Source organism: Dysidea avara, chromosome 1 (genome assembly GCF_963678975.1).
Source record: "Dysidea avara chromosome 1, odDysAvar1.4, whole genome shotgun sequence".
NCBI lineage: Eukaryota > Metazoa > Porifera > Demospongiae > Dictyoceratida > Dysideidae > Dysidea > Dysidea avara.
This window is the reverse complement of record NC_089272.1, coordinates 21616675-21631826: the sequence shown is the minus strand read 5'-3', so window position 1 is coordinate 21631826 and position 15152 is coordinate 21616675. Positions and strand designations below refer to the sequence as shown.

General features: G+C 36.7%; 1 protein-coding gene across 1 annotated transcript; it reads right to left on the bottom strand.

The window, feature by feature from the left end:
• Window positions 1-1583: 1583 nt before the first annotated feature.
• Window positions 1584-15152, bottom strand: LOC136259005 (uncharacterized). Its single transcript, XM_066052412.1, has 3 exons — window positions 14496-15152; window positions 14144-14416; window positions 1584-3002 (listed from the first exon to the last, which is right to left on the bottom strand). Exons 1-3 carry the CDS (start codon window positions 14962-14964, stop codon window positions 1705-1707), a joined length of 2040 nt encoding a protein of 679 aa, XP_065908484.1. The 5' UTR covers window positions 14965-15152; the 3' UTR covers window positions 1584-1704.

Here is a 15152-nt window from a genome sequence, read left to right as displayed (position 1 = left end):
GGAGCAATTCACAACTTTTAAGAGCAGCTAGTGGCCAAGGTAATCCCTGTAGAGTTTCCCACCATTTTAGATAAGTTTTTTCACCAGTATTGCTGTATCATGAGTAGGGTTGGGAAATATTGAATTTTGTGACATGCAATTATTGCATGAGTCATTTAATGCGATTATTGCAATACTGCATGTGAAAATTGAAACACAACCACATAGTTTGAAAATTCCATATGACTGCTTGTTTTCACTGAGAATTAGTTTACAACACAAATTCTTTGCTAACAGGTTAACCAATTGACATAGTTAGCAATAATATGCACGAACTGTATACAATATGAGGTCCAGAAGAGACAAAAATTAGATAATAAAAGTGATAATTATTGTGAAATGCAATAAATATTGCCTATGCAATAATATTGCGAAGGCAAAATACATGCGATAATGGTATTGCGAGCACTTGCTTAGGCGATATTGGCGATTTATTGAAATATTTTCCAACCCTAATCATGAGTCCTCAAAAAGGGATGGGCAAGATGGACGAGAATGGTAATTGAAGGCACCAGACCACAAAACAGCCTGTTAGAGGTAGGAAATAGACTGGAATCTCACAAAACAGACATACATCACACATTCAGCTCCCTGCTCATCTGTCCAGAGTGTATGAACCCCTCAAAGCACTTCCCTGTTGTTCACAGACTTATAGACGTCTGGTGTGGTTGTACAGGCCACCAGAGAACAGTCCACCCGACAAGCTGAAGGCGAGTTTGATATGGAAATTGTTAGCCTGATAGTGTAGCAACTTCATGCTGGTGTTATCTCATTTTTGGCTTTTGCACCCATGTGGTTGATTTGCTAAATCCGGTCACATAAGCAAGCAGCTAAGCATTAATAATTCAGCATTAAATACTTGAGCTATTAGTCACTACAGTGACCCTGTAAGCATGCTGACAAGCGTATACAGTGTTGATCACATGATACGTCTTATGACATCACAATAACACATTTTGTTGGAGGGGGGCTCTGCCCCACTTTTTGAAAGTTGGGGAACTTTAACCCCCCTCTTCCACCGCCACTGTATGTTGTTGATTTATAAATCATGTGTATGATTTATAAAGTAGTGCATTGATATATATATATATATATATATATAAATCAGTGTTTATAGTTTACAAACAAGTGTTATAGTATAGTTTACAAATCACATGTATAATTAATATGTTATAGTTTATAAAGTATGTCGATGAAATTAATCATACATATGATTTATAAAGTATATGTCCATGAAGTAGCGTATTGATTTATAAAGTATGGTTTTATAATTTATAAATAAGGCATTTTGGTACAAACGACACCCCATATTATGTATACAATTCTACAAATAATTAGGAAGCTTCATCTTCAAGCTACTGTTGAAGCATGTAGCTACCTGTATGTTCCAGTCAGATACTACAATAACAATACTGTATGTCCATACGTTAAATGGCTATGGTGATATTATGCTCATCAATGCATTATGCCGGTAGTATCCAACTGTAAGCAAATAGCATCTATAATGTTGCCACTTACTTACCTTTATACAAAACTTTTGACAGTTGCATTTAAGACAATATAAATTATTTACAAAAAGTTGAATTTAGTTTTGTATGGATTATACAATTATATTGCAAATATTATAGCTATACAGAACTTGAAGTGTGAAGACATTTGTAAGCACTATGATCCACAACAGCGACATCTATCATGTTCATAACAAATAGTTTTGGAAAGTGGTATTCCACAAAAAGCAAATGCTACTTCTGGAAATGATGAATCACCATGTACTACAAGAGAAGCTTCTGCCATTATAAGGACATCTTGCCATGTATCAAGCATGCTGCTGTTAGTTAGATGAGCTGTCTTATCTACATGTACTATCTGATTATCTAGTATCTTCACTTGGTGGTACTCATTTGATAACATTTTCTTTGCTTTTTTATTGTCTGATAATAAAACCACTACACCATCTGGTCCAATAAGATTGTTAGCTTGTTGTATGGCACATTCTGTTGCATGTTTCCATTTATCCAAAGAGTTTGAAAATCGACCTTTAGTTTCACTAACATTACCATCACATTCTCCTGTTCTTAAATGTAAAGCAACATATGGTTTTTCTTGTAAATTGAGCCTGTTTAGAACATCACTTGCAAGCCATTGTATTTGTACACCAACTGTGAACAAAAATTTAAAAGATGCAAGTTGAATTAAATTCAATCGGATTCTATGAGCTAAAAGCTTTTTCTTTAATCTTGCATTAGTGTCATTTTCAATGGCAAAAATTCCTGACAACATTTCATTTAAATATTTATCTCTGTTGTATAACATTTGTAGATGCATTGTATCTCCAGCAATAATACTAATCCAGTTTTTCGTATAGTTCATTAGTCTCTTTGAAGCTTTAATGCTATAACTTCCAAGGTCAACAGAAGACCCAGTCAGTGAATAATCACGATACTGCCAGTCTATCATGTTTGGTGATAGGTGGGTATTTTCCAGTGAAACTTTGTCCCATTTCAATAACAATACCCTATCACTGAAGATTGCTAAAAACAGATTTACTATAATTCCTTTGAAACGAAATCCCAAACCAGCACATTCATCACCGCAGTGCCATGTGAGTGTTCGAACCTTTCTACTATTTCCATTACGCAAATGCTCAACACCTGCTCTATGAAAATCTTTATAAATACCCATCAAATTCCATAGTATTTGCAACTGTTGTAGTTCCACTTTGGCGTACTTTGTTGAATTACCTGATGACCATTGACAGTGTACGCCATTTGGACTAGTCAGCCAGTCAAAGTTTGCTGGAGGTTGTTGTTTTCTGATGACAGTATAGTGTTGTGTTTCATCTGATACTGAAGGATCATTCTCAATATAACTATAATAGAGTACTACTATTATCAGTGATATTGTAAATAGTAATAAAATTCCTTCTCTACCATAACTGATGAGTGACTGATTATTCATTTTCTCTAAGTAAGGAAATAAAAATATTAACAATTAAAATATCTAAAGAATAGCTAAAAGTGTGTGTGAATGTGTAACAGGTATTCTTTAGTTAGGGTGCTAAGACCTTTTTTAGTGCACTTTTGGATAAAAGCGTGAAACTTGCCACATGGTTTGTATGTATCATAAAGGTTATTGTTTGATAGGGTCCCACCTCAGATTTGACCTTTACACCCAATTTAATGCTTTAAAATGGTCAGTTTTTCACCTGTCTCACCTATAAATGGTTAAAAATTCACAACCTTGGTATCAAATTAATGCTCTTGCTCTGAAGCTCTGAAGAGCACACTAAGAAAATCCATAGCTTTTACTACTCCAAAGTTATAGCCACTTATAAGAGCAAAAAGTAGTCCTATTTTCTCCCACCCATGCACATCATGCAATATGGTACTTATACATAGTACAGATTGTATTATATCATTTACAATTGTAAGGTGGAACCTGTCTTATAGTGGCCACCTGTGTTAAAAGACCACATCTCTATAAAAGTTAACTTCAAGACATAGAAGGTGCATTGTACAGTAAAACGCACTGCATATACTTGTCTACATAAGATAGAACACTTGGCTAAAATGGCGTTAATGCCTATCGAATACAAAATAGCCAGTAGCTACACTTATAAGCATGCAGTATATTTTAGTTGTCCCCTAGTAACAATACCTCATACTATGTGTATCCTTAATTGCTGTATATACAGTAAATCAAGCATTATGTTGGTGTGTCGTGATTGGTAGTACAATGAACTAGCATAAAGCAGTGCTTACTAACCTGGTGACCAATATGTACAGATAGTATAACGCTGTTTGGCTAGTGGTATTTATGCTGCTATTGTAAATAAAGTGCCAAATCCTTTACTATTCTATTACAACCCTATTGACATCACACAGTACAAATTAAGAAAACTACTAAGTTACTACTTTCCAGACAATTATTTTAAAATGTACAACATAATAAATAAGTCACACTACTTTAATTTTTTCGATTTTAAAGCCTGAACCATGACTAGTACCTATAATCATATGTACGTATGAGCAATAAATCAAGTTAAGTTGCCTGTGTAGAATTTTTCTATTATATACTGGGTTATAGCTTAGTTAACACCCATATCTTGCTCAAAAAGCTGTGTGGGGATGTTGGATTGTCAAGCAATATCAAACAAACAAGGTCTTATTTCATTGGTGCAACAAACAGTGTCAGATTACAGGAGTAGATGCAGTTGTTGAATTAGAGAGGTTTCACAGTAATAGCTCTAATAAATATAAATATAATAAGTATAATACGTATATAGTATATGTGATAGTTGTAACATGGGCATGAGGGCTTTGCCTGATATGTATGCTCTCTGCCCTCAGGCAGTCAGGCATACATATCAGGCAATGCCCGAATGCCCCGTGTTACAGCTAATATGTAACACTTATTAGGTTGATAGCTTGTACACGGCAATCAATCACCCAAGCCTATACAAGTGCAGCCACTGGATGTATTATATATGCATACCTAAAATTTTCAATTATGGGTCAGCAGCTAGTACGTTCTGGTTACGTCTGGCTATGATGAACGAACATATCCTAAAGATATCACAAAAAATTTCGGTGACGCGAGTTTTATGTTAATCAGTGCTATTGAATCATTTATGGAAAAAGTATGGAGCTCACTAAAGACCCAAATAGGTAAGCTTGCTTGTAGAGTGGTTACTCTGTGCAGAGTGGTAGCTTCATGAAGGGTGTGTGTCCATATTCGAAAACATGTGGAAATGATCAGTGGATAAGCTATAATGCTAGTTCTCACCTTAGCCCAACATTTTCAACTCGTAGGATGGCAAGCATAACAAAACACTATCTGTCTGAGTGGTTTTCATGGCAAAATCCAAGTCATGCATCCTAATTAAAGGTGGACCGATACCAATACCAGTATCGGTATCGATGCCGATACCAGTGGTATCGGATCGGTATCGGTAATTCAAGGTACAGATACCACAGTAGACACTCACCATTTTTATTAAACCATCTCTAGCTAAGTTTCCAGTAGCTAATAACTTAGTTGAGCTAATAAGTACTAACAAAGTAGCAAAACAAAGCCTGTGTTACTCTTTTCCAAGTATTGCTGCAATTGCTCTGTGTGTATTCTAATATATTAGAGCATGTGAATCCTTTGTAATTAAATGGTAGTGCAGTTGTTCCTCAAGAAATAAGTTTATGACTACTTGGCTTGCTTTTTCATGAAAAGGTTTGGTTGAAAAGCTGTAACAAACATTGTACAATCATCGGCCGCCCACGAAATTAATTGCCTTATCAATAAGCTTACAAGAAAACTACCTCAAATCAAGAAATTAGTAATCCACAATGATGTTTATCATGTTTAGCTGTTATACAATGAATATTTTAAAACTTGATTGAACTGAGATCAATCAATTACTGTGATATGTTAATAGCTAGCTATGTATCACAACAGTGAAATTTCTATAATAAACTTGCCTAGGCTTCAATGTATAGTATTGGTATTGGTATCGGCAAATAATTTCAGTACAAATACTCGTATCAGAAATATTGGTAAAAAGTGGTATTGGTCCATCTCTAATCCTAATCACTTGAGTATTAATCGATCCCACAATCAATTTCGGCCTCAACGTCTACTAATCACTGTCCAGTTGTAGCCCGGTTAGCTGGGCTACATACGAAATGTAGCCCAGGCGGTTCCTTTGTTCTGAGGTGTGTAAGTGTTACATGCACTAATATACTGAGTTGCTATTGTATAGGGTAGTTTCAAATATATATTCTTTAGTGATAGATACTAAACATTAGTGATACTATATATTTGCAAGTTCATATAAAATCTACAGCAGCTGCAGTTGCAAGCTACGAAGTACAAGCAATCGTCTTCACTATGACAATTCAATTAAAGTAGAATCCAAAAAGCTTAGTTGAAATGTGTAAAAACATGCAGCTAAGATTTAGTGAATCAAGAATTTGCAAAACTCACACAAATTGAACAGTACCTTGTACATAAACCCGCCATTCAGAATAATGACCTGTATGGGCATGTAACCCATGGCCATAGCAGTTGATTGGTCTATCCAAGTATCATGCCTATTTAACATGGCAAATAATATTGTTATACAGCATAAATACACTTTATGTAACAACTTTAAATGGGGTGTAGGACCAGGTGTCCTACAGACATTCAGCACTTGTGCTGTAAAGCATTAATAAATATACTAATGTCCACATAGGAGATATAAGTCACTCTCTAGAGTTCCTATGGACTGACAAGGAGAAAACATCCTGGCTGCCTGGCAAACTCCTGTAAGCGTTCGAGCGTTAATTGGATGGCTGCAGGTTCAAGATAGATTTTTCTCCTTTCTCCACCTTTCAAACACACTTTATGTAACAACTTTCAACAGGCTGTAAGACTAGGTGTTCTACAGACCTTTAGCACTTGTGCTGTAAGCCTTAAAAAAAATTTAAAGTACTGAAAAAGTAAACCTTCTTTCTGTACATTAAAAAAATGTGTGTGGGCAGGAGACAATATTGGCATATTTTACCACAAAAATCAGAGCAACTTTAAACAGAGTAAGCTATAGTGCTGTAGAGCATTAATAAATAAACTAGTGTCCATTTGGTTCTACTTGGGGTACTTAGAGATAATGAGTTATTCTCTAGAATTCCTATGGATATAATTACATGAAAATAACAAGGAGAAAACATCCTGACCGCCTGGTAGAATCCTGCAAGCGTTCGAGCTTAATCGGATGGCTGCAGGTTCGAGGCTACCTAGGTCCAGTCATGGATTTTTTCTCATTTCTCCAACTTTTCAAACACACCTTCTGTAGCTAAAGTCTTTGAGCAGGCTGTAGGACCAGGTCTACAGACCAAGTGCTGTAAAGCATTAATAAATAAAATAGAGTTTCTGTAAAAACCAACTTATTTTTTAGGGAAAAAGCCTTAATTTGACACTAAGCGTGTGGATCTTGGATCATACAAACATGAAAGAGACAAAACTGACAGTTTTTGAACATCAAATTGCCTGGAAAGGTCACTAAAGGTCAAATCTGAGGTGGCTGGCTCCCTATCGAAAAATAATCTTTGTCACATTTTGCCAAGTTTTATGCTTTTATCCAAAAGTGAACAAAAAGGCTTACAACCCTGATTATCTTATGCTTATTCCTCTCTTCTTCTTAGACTAGAATTATTGTAAGGGTACTCATATGCTCCCTGTTACATGGAGCAGGGTATTATACTGGTGCCAGGAATGGAAGCATTCAAGTGACAGTGTATTTGATCTAAAATTGAAATGACACTAAGTCTTAGTTAATAAAATAACACTAGCCACACCTTTGACAGTGCAGTCAGAATAGGAAGAGCTATAGATATGTAATATCTTTTGCTGATATACCGATATCAATTATATTTGGTGGTGAACTAAATTCGGCGAATTGGCGATTCGTCACTAAACCGCCAAATTAAAATTTTTGCAATTATATTTTCATACCTTGGGTCAAGCTTTTGATAACAGCTATTTTGACAAACAAGCGTGACTTCGTGGATACAACTTACTGGTATATCAGCCTGGAGTTCTATGCATGCAAATGGGTGTGGCTTACAGACTAGACTAGATCTCGTACTCGATTAGTGGGCATGGCTCACCTAAGCTTGCAGACAGCAAAAAACATGAATTCGTGCACAGCCACTGATAAATGGGTGAGGCTCTACGTATGCCTACAGACAGCAAATGATCCTGATAAGTGGGTAAAGAAATTGGGCTGCAGCAGCATAGATATTCGAGTACAGTAGGCTATGGCAGCAGGACCCAGATATTCTTTAAAGCGAGTCAGATCCTGGCGGACTCTCGTGGCGGACCGGTTCAAATCATGAAAGCGACTTGGCATGCATACAGTGACTAAATCCATAATATTTCAACACACCCACAAAAAAGGATTGTAGACTACAGCATCGTCCTTACACCACTCGTGTGCACTGCCAATTTTTCAGTGAGAGCATTTTGCCAAATTAAATTTCTCCAACTGGAATTTTATACCAAATATTAGTTTCGCCAATATATAATTTTGTTATTATACAGTATGTGACCTGATTATCGAAAGCCATTCTTATGGGCACAATGTGTATGTGCTTGTACATAAACAGTATTATACTGTAAATAGTGATAATTTACTCTTTTCACTAAATTTGAAGCTGTTTATATACTGTATGGCATGTTTAGAGCAATCAGTGTGTCTCTATGATTTCTCTCTACTTAATATTTAGTATAGCTGTATCACAAGTGCTTACATGGTAGTACTGGGCAATATACCAGTATTGTTAGCAAACTGTGATATTTAAGTCATATTGGTTTTGATACCACCTGTTTTTATAGTACTTTACAGTTCTTAAGAGTACCATAAGCTGTAAACCTTAACCACAACTTATTATAAAGCAAAGTCATATTTGAAAGTGTAGACAAAAACATATGTTGGAATGGAAAAAGCTGCATTTGAACCACACCTTAATTGCTTGCTTTGAGGGCAGATGCTCTATCAACTGCCTGCACACTAAATCACTGGCTGTGTGTTAGTTGAATGGCACAGGGGTATGCCATGTAAAATGTAAGATCGATATTTGGAAACACAACAAACTTCCTATAAAACACCAAAAAATAATTGCCAGCAACTTTATGTTGGTGCTATCTTACTTTTGTTATTGTGCAAATGGTTATACTTCTAAAATTAGGTCACATACAGAATACCTATATGCAGAATGAATACTGCAATATCTGGAATATTTTGTACTGACTTTAAAAGCCATACATTCACAAATAAGTCAATAAATGCTTAATGGGTAGAGTGTAGACATCAACTTTTTGTTTAATCTCTTGAAAATACTGTTTGAGTTTCAAACCTCAATTGTCCATGTTGTAAAGCAAATAAACATACATTGTAATTTTTGGTGCATACGGATATATACCACTTTAGCGTGGGCATTCAAAGGTGCTGCTCGGCGTATAACTCGCATATTGTCTGGGCAATATCATGGGAAAGTGGTTTACCAATGACTTTGATGTCCAGCCAGTTCAAAGAAATAATACACTTTGACTCATTATGTTGAGCGACATAGAGCTTTGTATTGTGGGATTCGTTTTGGTAGTGGTAGCTAAGTTGAGTATATTTGCTAAGATAGACTAGTTGGTTGTTAGTAAAGGATAATGAAGGCGCAACATAATTGTTTGGGCGATCGTGGATGCATATTTCTACCCACCAAGTATCAGCCTTTGAACAGACCACGGAATGGCTAAACTACTACTGCTACACTGAAATAGGAAGTTTTATAACATTGCGTGTTGAAGCATAGTATTAATGACGTTTTAATGTATGGATAACATTCTGATGGCTATTAGCCCATGCTATTAAAACCACGATTGATCTTCAGATGCTAGTGTATAAAACAAACGGGGTGAGTTCTTTCAACTATTAGGTGAGTGCGCCCCAAGTGATATTTCACTTATACCACGACTGCTTGGTATTTGCTGATATATACACCTGCAGCCCTTGGGCTTTGGATGTATATATCAGCAAATCCCTCGCAGCCATGGTATAACTATTAAATATATACTCCAATAACACCATATGGAGAAGTATTTATGTACGATATTGATCACAGCTCAAGTGCACTACTTGATAGTTACTCTTTCTGGATCAGTTACTATGCATATGATTAAAGGGGCAAGGCGCTGTTTACAAGCTATATTATGTTTTGATATATGAAAGCCACTCAACACTTGTCCAAGACATTGTGTATCTTGTCAAGTTGATGTTGAAAGTGGTAATGTACAAGCATCACATGATTTTATTGGGCCCCAAAATAACCCAAATATTGTAAACAGCACATTGCTCCTTTGACATGCTGAGCAGCAGGGGCAGTGGATCAGGCCAAAGGGGCCAGGCCAGCTGTAAGCTGAAGACCAAAAACAGAAAAAAGACAAGGTAACTACTTACTGACAATAGCTGCCCTCCACCAACTATATCTTCTTATGTATTACTACCTTATTTATTACTACACATACATAGCTAAGTATCTTGCTACACTGCTTCTCTGAATACTGTGACTGCTCTATTAGAGTATCTCGATCTTTTCTTGCAAACGTTGTCCCATAAAAGTGGCGGACCATGCCCCCCCATTTCCACCGCCTATGTTGAGCAGTAGTTAAAGATCAAACTATAAAATTTTGTCTAAGGTGCATTACATTTGTTCAACTACTTGCTAACATTTCACCCAAAATGTATAGTAATAGTATTCTAATGATCGAGATGATGATAAAAAGCCTATACAGGGGATTTATTACTTCAGAAAGCAAAATGTAGTACCACATGGTTCCTTTAATAGATATATTCTATTACGGAAAGTTGAGAGCATAGTGACATCATTGCAACTGAAATTTGCCAGATATGATGCTGAAGGAGAGTCCATTAGAGTTGGCTTCAAAATGCCTGATGGCACCAAGCAGGAGTATAACTTTCCACATAATTCAACAGTTCGGGTATGTGGTATGCTAATAATATGTTTATCACTGGTTCTATCAAAAACGTACACTGTGTGTAAAGTAGTAAGCATTACAGACCCAATGATGCATGCCTCGTTTTGTATTGGTAATGTCATTTTGGAAACAGTTTATTACTACATATAAGACTTGTAATTTGCTGCTCCTTTCACAACTATGTTAATTTATTCATATACTATATTCTGTACATGTGTATTTGCATTGCATACATAGGTGGTGGAGACGGGGGGCCATGCCCCCCCCTCCCCCACTTTTATGGGACACTGTTTGCAAGAAAAGATTGAGATACTCTAATAGAGCAGTCACAGTATTCAGAGAAGCAGTGTAGCAAGCTACTTAGCTACGTATGTGTAGTTATAAATAAGGAGATATAATTGGTGGAGAGCAGCTATTGACAGTGACCTTTTTTTTTGGTCTTCACCTTACAGCTGGCCTGGCCCCCTCACTCTTTGGCCCACTCCACCATCCCTGATTGCATATATAGATAGACTACAGTTTACAATCAATTTTTCTGTGTGAATGGATTTGCGAATATACAACTTACAAATACTTTCTTAATGGAAATTGACTGAACAAAGTTACTAGCTGGGTCTTCATTTTCGTGCATGTATGGGAGGGACATGCACCCTGCAACCGATTTTAGGTCAGCTGTGGGGCATTCACCTGAATAAAAAAATGTTCATTTGTAGTATAAAGATTACCCTTGTTTTTATGCATATCATATTGCTTTATTTCTTAATGCTGTTGTTTCTATTAGGATTTGTATCAGTTTGTTTTCTATAAAGGGGTATTCCCCCCTTTACTTTGGTGATGGGTCAACCATATGAGGAAATATCTCAGTAATAGGTCAATTTTCTGTTATAAGGATGTTCTCCTTCATGTGAACAAAGAAAGCACCCTGGAGTGTGATGATGTAGATCTTGAACTTCTGGAGTTCTTTGCCACTCCTATCTCTGCATGTCAATTATTGACTCCCAACATAAAATATATTTATCTTGCAGGAGTCTGAGGGATCAGTGAGTGACACAGATCAAAGGATGACTGTAGGTAAATATGCCAGCTTTCTAATTTTCCATCCCATTGAAGCCCTACATCAAAGTAAAAAAAGTAGGAGGATTTGGTGGTTAAACCCCAGGAATGAAAGTTAAACCCCAGGAATGAAAGTTAAATCCCAGGAACGAAAGTTAAACCCCAGTAGGTCAGAATCTTTTAATTTGAAGGATGAACTGCTTTACACATTCAGTTGGAACATGAAGCCATATCGTATAGCTAAAATTGAAACCATACACAAATTTACTAGCCTCATTGTAGTTCTTTATGAAATAAAATGCTTCAAGGTGTGGAATAAGGTGTGGGATAAGGTGTGGGATAAGGTGTGGGATAGAAGGCATGTCATAGCAAGTTATCAACCTCAATTTAGTAATTATCACAATGTTTATGAAGCCGAGTACTTCAAAGAGTGGGATAGAAGCCAATTAAACCCCACACCTGCACTGGTAGGATATCTGTTATCAACACCTCTTGCCTCAGGTTGATAACAATATCCTACTTGTGGTGGGGTTTAACTATAACTTAAATTGATGATGTTAAAGATATCATTCACAGATGAACAATACCCAAGTGATGAGCTTTATGAAAGAGAACAGTACTTAAAATCAATTGGTGCTACCTATGGAGACACTCATGAAATTAACAGAAGTAACCTATTTTAAATCTTTACAAAGGTGGAGAAGTTGCCACAGAGTATCCTTTGGTAATCAAATTCATAAAGGAGAGGGGAAAGAGGACTTGCTCGAGACATGCTTTCAGGGTTTTGGATTGACGTTTATGCAAAGTTTTTTGAAGGTGCCACTACTGTGATTCCAATGGTACATCCTGAAATAGATTTTTCAACCTTCCCAGTTCTAGGGAAAGTTTTGTCCCATGGTTACTTAGCAACAGGTATTATTCCAGACAAAATAGTGCTGCCAGCATTAATTCACATTCTTCTTGGCAGTGGTGTCACTGTACCACTTAATATCCTAATGGAGGCGTTTGTAGATTACATAAGTACTGCTGAATGATCATTGCTTAGATCAGCTTTGGAAACAACCACATCAAGCTTTCCAACCAACATACTAAGCCAGTTGATAACTTTATTGACGGATGTAGGACAACTCCTACGCCTTCCAGCTTACACAAGATGATAAGAAATGTGGCAGTGCATGAGTTTTGTGTAAAGCCTTTAGCTGCTATAACACTGATGAACACAGGCATACACAATGGCATCTGGTCAACCAAGACTCCAAACGATATTCAAAAATTCACATAGTTTTAACGGCTACTCCAACAAAAGTCTTGTCAATGCTAGGCTTTCCTGATACAGTCAACCCTGCTGAAGACCATGTTGTTGTGTTTTTAAATACTATGATTGGCAATATGACAAATCATGAAGACTTGGAACTTTCTACGTTTTGTTACAGGCACGAGTGTGTGTGTAGCTATAAAAATACATGTTCAATTCAACCACTTATGTGGTTTTGCTCATAGGCCAACTTCATTTACATGTGACTGTACACTGGTCTTACCAATAGATTACATTAACTATGAAGACTTTGTAAGTGACTTCAAGCCAGTATTAAAGGCCACAAGAGATGATTTTACTTGGCTGATTTATGCACTGTAGACTGAAAAGACGTTTAACTACTATAACAGATTTAAGTCGTTTTGATTTTATGTACAACTATGACTACAACAGGTTTTATAATGAATTTAATATTGAAATAAAGGAAACTGTTTGTTCATATAGGTCAATTTCGTAATTGTTAGAATATCCACTAGGATCAATAGTCTGTTTAATGATTATCATGTCACTGTCTGAAAATCTTAGCAATGTTTCAGGTACAGAAACCCCTTCCACATCACGATCATCACTCACAGGCAGTGGCCCATCAGGATCAATGCCATAATCCAAATCAACTTGGTGAAAGAAGTCTAGTGATGACAATTGAGAATTTTGCAGCAGGAGTGCACCAGCTGTAAATAACTGATGTGGTGACTTGTGTCCTGCAGTATGCAGTGGATGATTATTCCAGCTGTTAACAAATTCCTGAATAGACTTATTAATTCTAGGAATAAAAACATAGTGTAAAGCCCTTAAATGTTTCTCATTTAAGTGATCTAATAGCCCATTCTGTTCCATAAAATAGAAAAGTTTGTAAAATAAAACAGTCACGCTTTTATGCATATCGCGCCATAATATTTCAATACGCTGATTATGTGTACTGCTCCCTGTTACCATGCTACGCCTATCAGGTCCCCTATGTTCAATCATGTGTCGTGCTACAAGCATGTTTTCACCACCTTGATCTGACCAAACTCTGGAAGGTAGCTGGTGCTTTTGAACAGCTGACAAAAACAATTCGTAGACTGTGGCAGCTCGGTTGTTTGGTGAACATTTAAGGAACACTATCAAGCGACTATACCCATCAATACCGCTACTAGCCTACATCTTATTAACTTGTGATGGGAATCTGTTAAGGAACCATTTATAGCGTACCAACATAATTATTTTTCTCACCTATATGCCAGAGTGAATTTGGTCCTGCCACTGAGTATGGGCACCTCTCAGCTTGCCATCTTGATGCTGAGGCAAGTGGATCAATTGACCTTAGTGTAGACCGAACTTTCTCTCTCGTTACCCTAAAACCTCGAGCCTGCAAACTACCATACACCATAGAAACACCTGAGTAAGGCAAGTCCATTCTGATTTGCCGGAGTAAGGTAATTAGATCTGCATCACTTATTTCATTACTAGGATCCTCCAAAAGTCCATATTCCAAGCGCCTCCTATTACACAAATATATGTATAGTGAGGTTAAATGTATAGTATTATTTCATGTCTGTTGGTGTATTATAGCTAGCTACCTGAAAAATTGTCATCCTGCTTACTCCAAGTAATGCAGCAATTTTGTTCCATTTAAAGCCCATTGAATTGAGGTAATCAAGTTGGTCTTTGCTTATCTGAAATTTGGGTCTTCCAAAGCCTGGGCTTGAGCTGACCACAGGAGTCTGATATGATAAACTATGGAATGCATTTGCTGGATATGAGTTAAGAATGTCTTCATACTCGCTCCATTTTTGGTGCAGCAACCTTAAACAATCTTTTAATTCTTGCAAAGACACCTTGTAATCATCTTCTAATTGAAGATTTTGCTGAATAATGTACAGCAAATTGGAACAGGTTGCAATACACATCTCCAGTCTTCCAATGATGTAATCTGCGCAACTGCAATTTGCCATCCCATACAGTTGCTCAGCTTCCCCCATTAATCTTGCAACCTCTTGAAAATAATTGCTCCATCCATTTAAATTGTGACTAATAGCCGTACCAGTAGCCATTCCACTATAGATTTGATCATGTGATAGCTAGAGACTCAGCCTTTGAGACAACTCATGTGATCTTTAACTGTCAAATAAGGGGCTGCAACAAGGGACGTTCGATGTGAGGTTAAAGGTGGCATTGAATTTTGGATCCAATGTTGAACGTGGTGTTCGACATGAGGTTAAAGGTGATATTGAATTTTGGA

Coding starts and splice junctions, on each gene's coding strand:
- LOC136259005 (XM_066052412.1), bottom strand. CDS start 14,964: ATGGCTACTGGTACGGCTATTAGTCACAATTTAAATGGATGGAGCAAT. Junction 14,417..14,495: donor AGTAAGCAGGATGACAATTT/TTCAGGTAGCTA, acceptor TATATTTGTGTA/ATAGGAGGCGCTTGGAATAT. Junction 3,003..14,143: donor AAATTCACTCTGGCATATAG/GTGAGAAAAATA, acceptor TTCCTTACTTAG/AGAAAATGAATAATCAGTCA.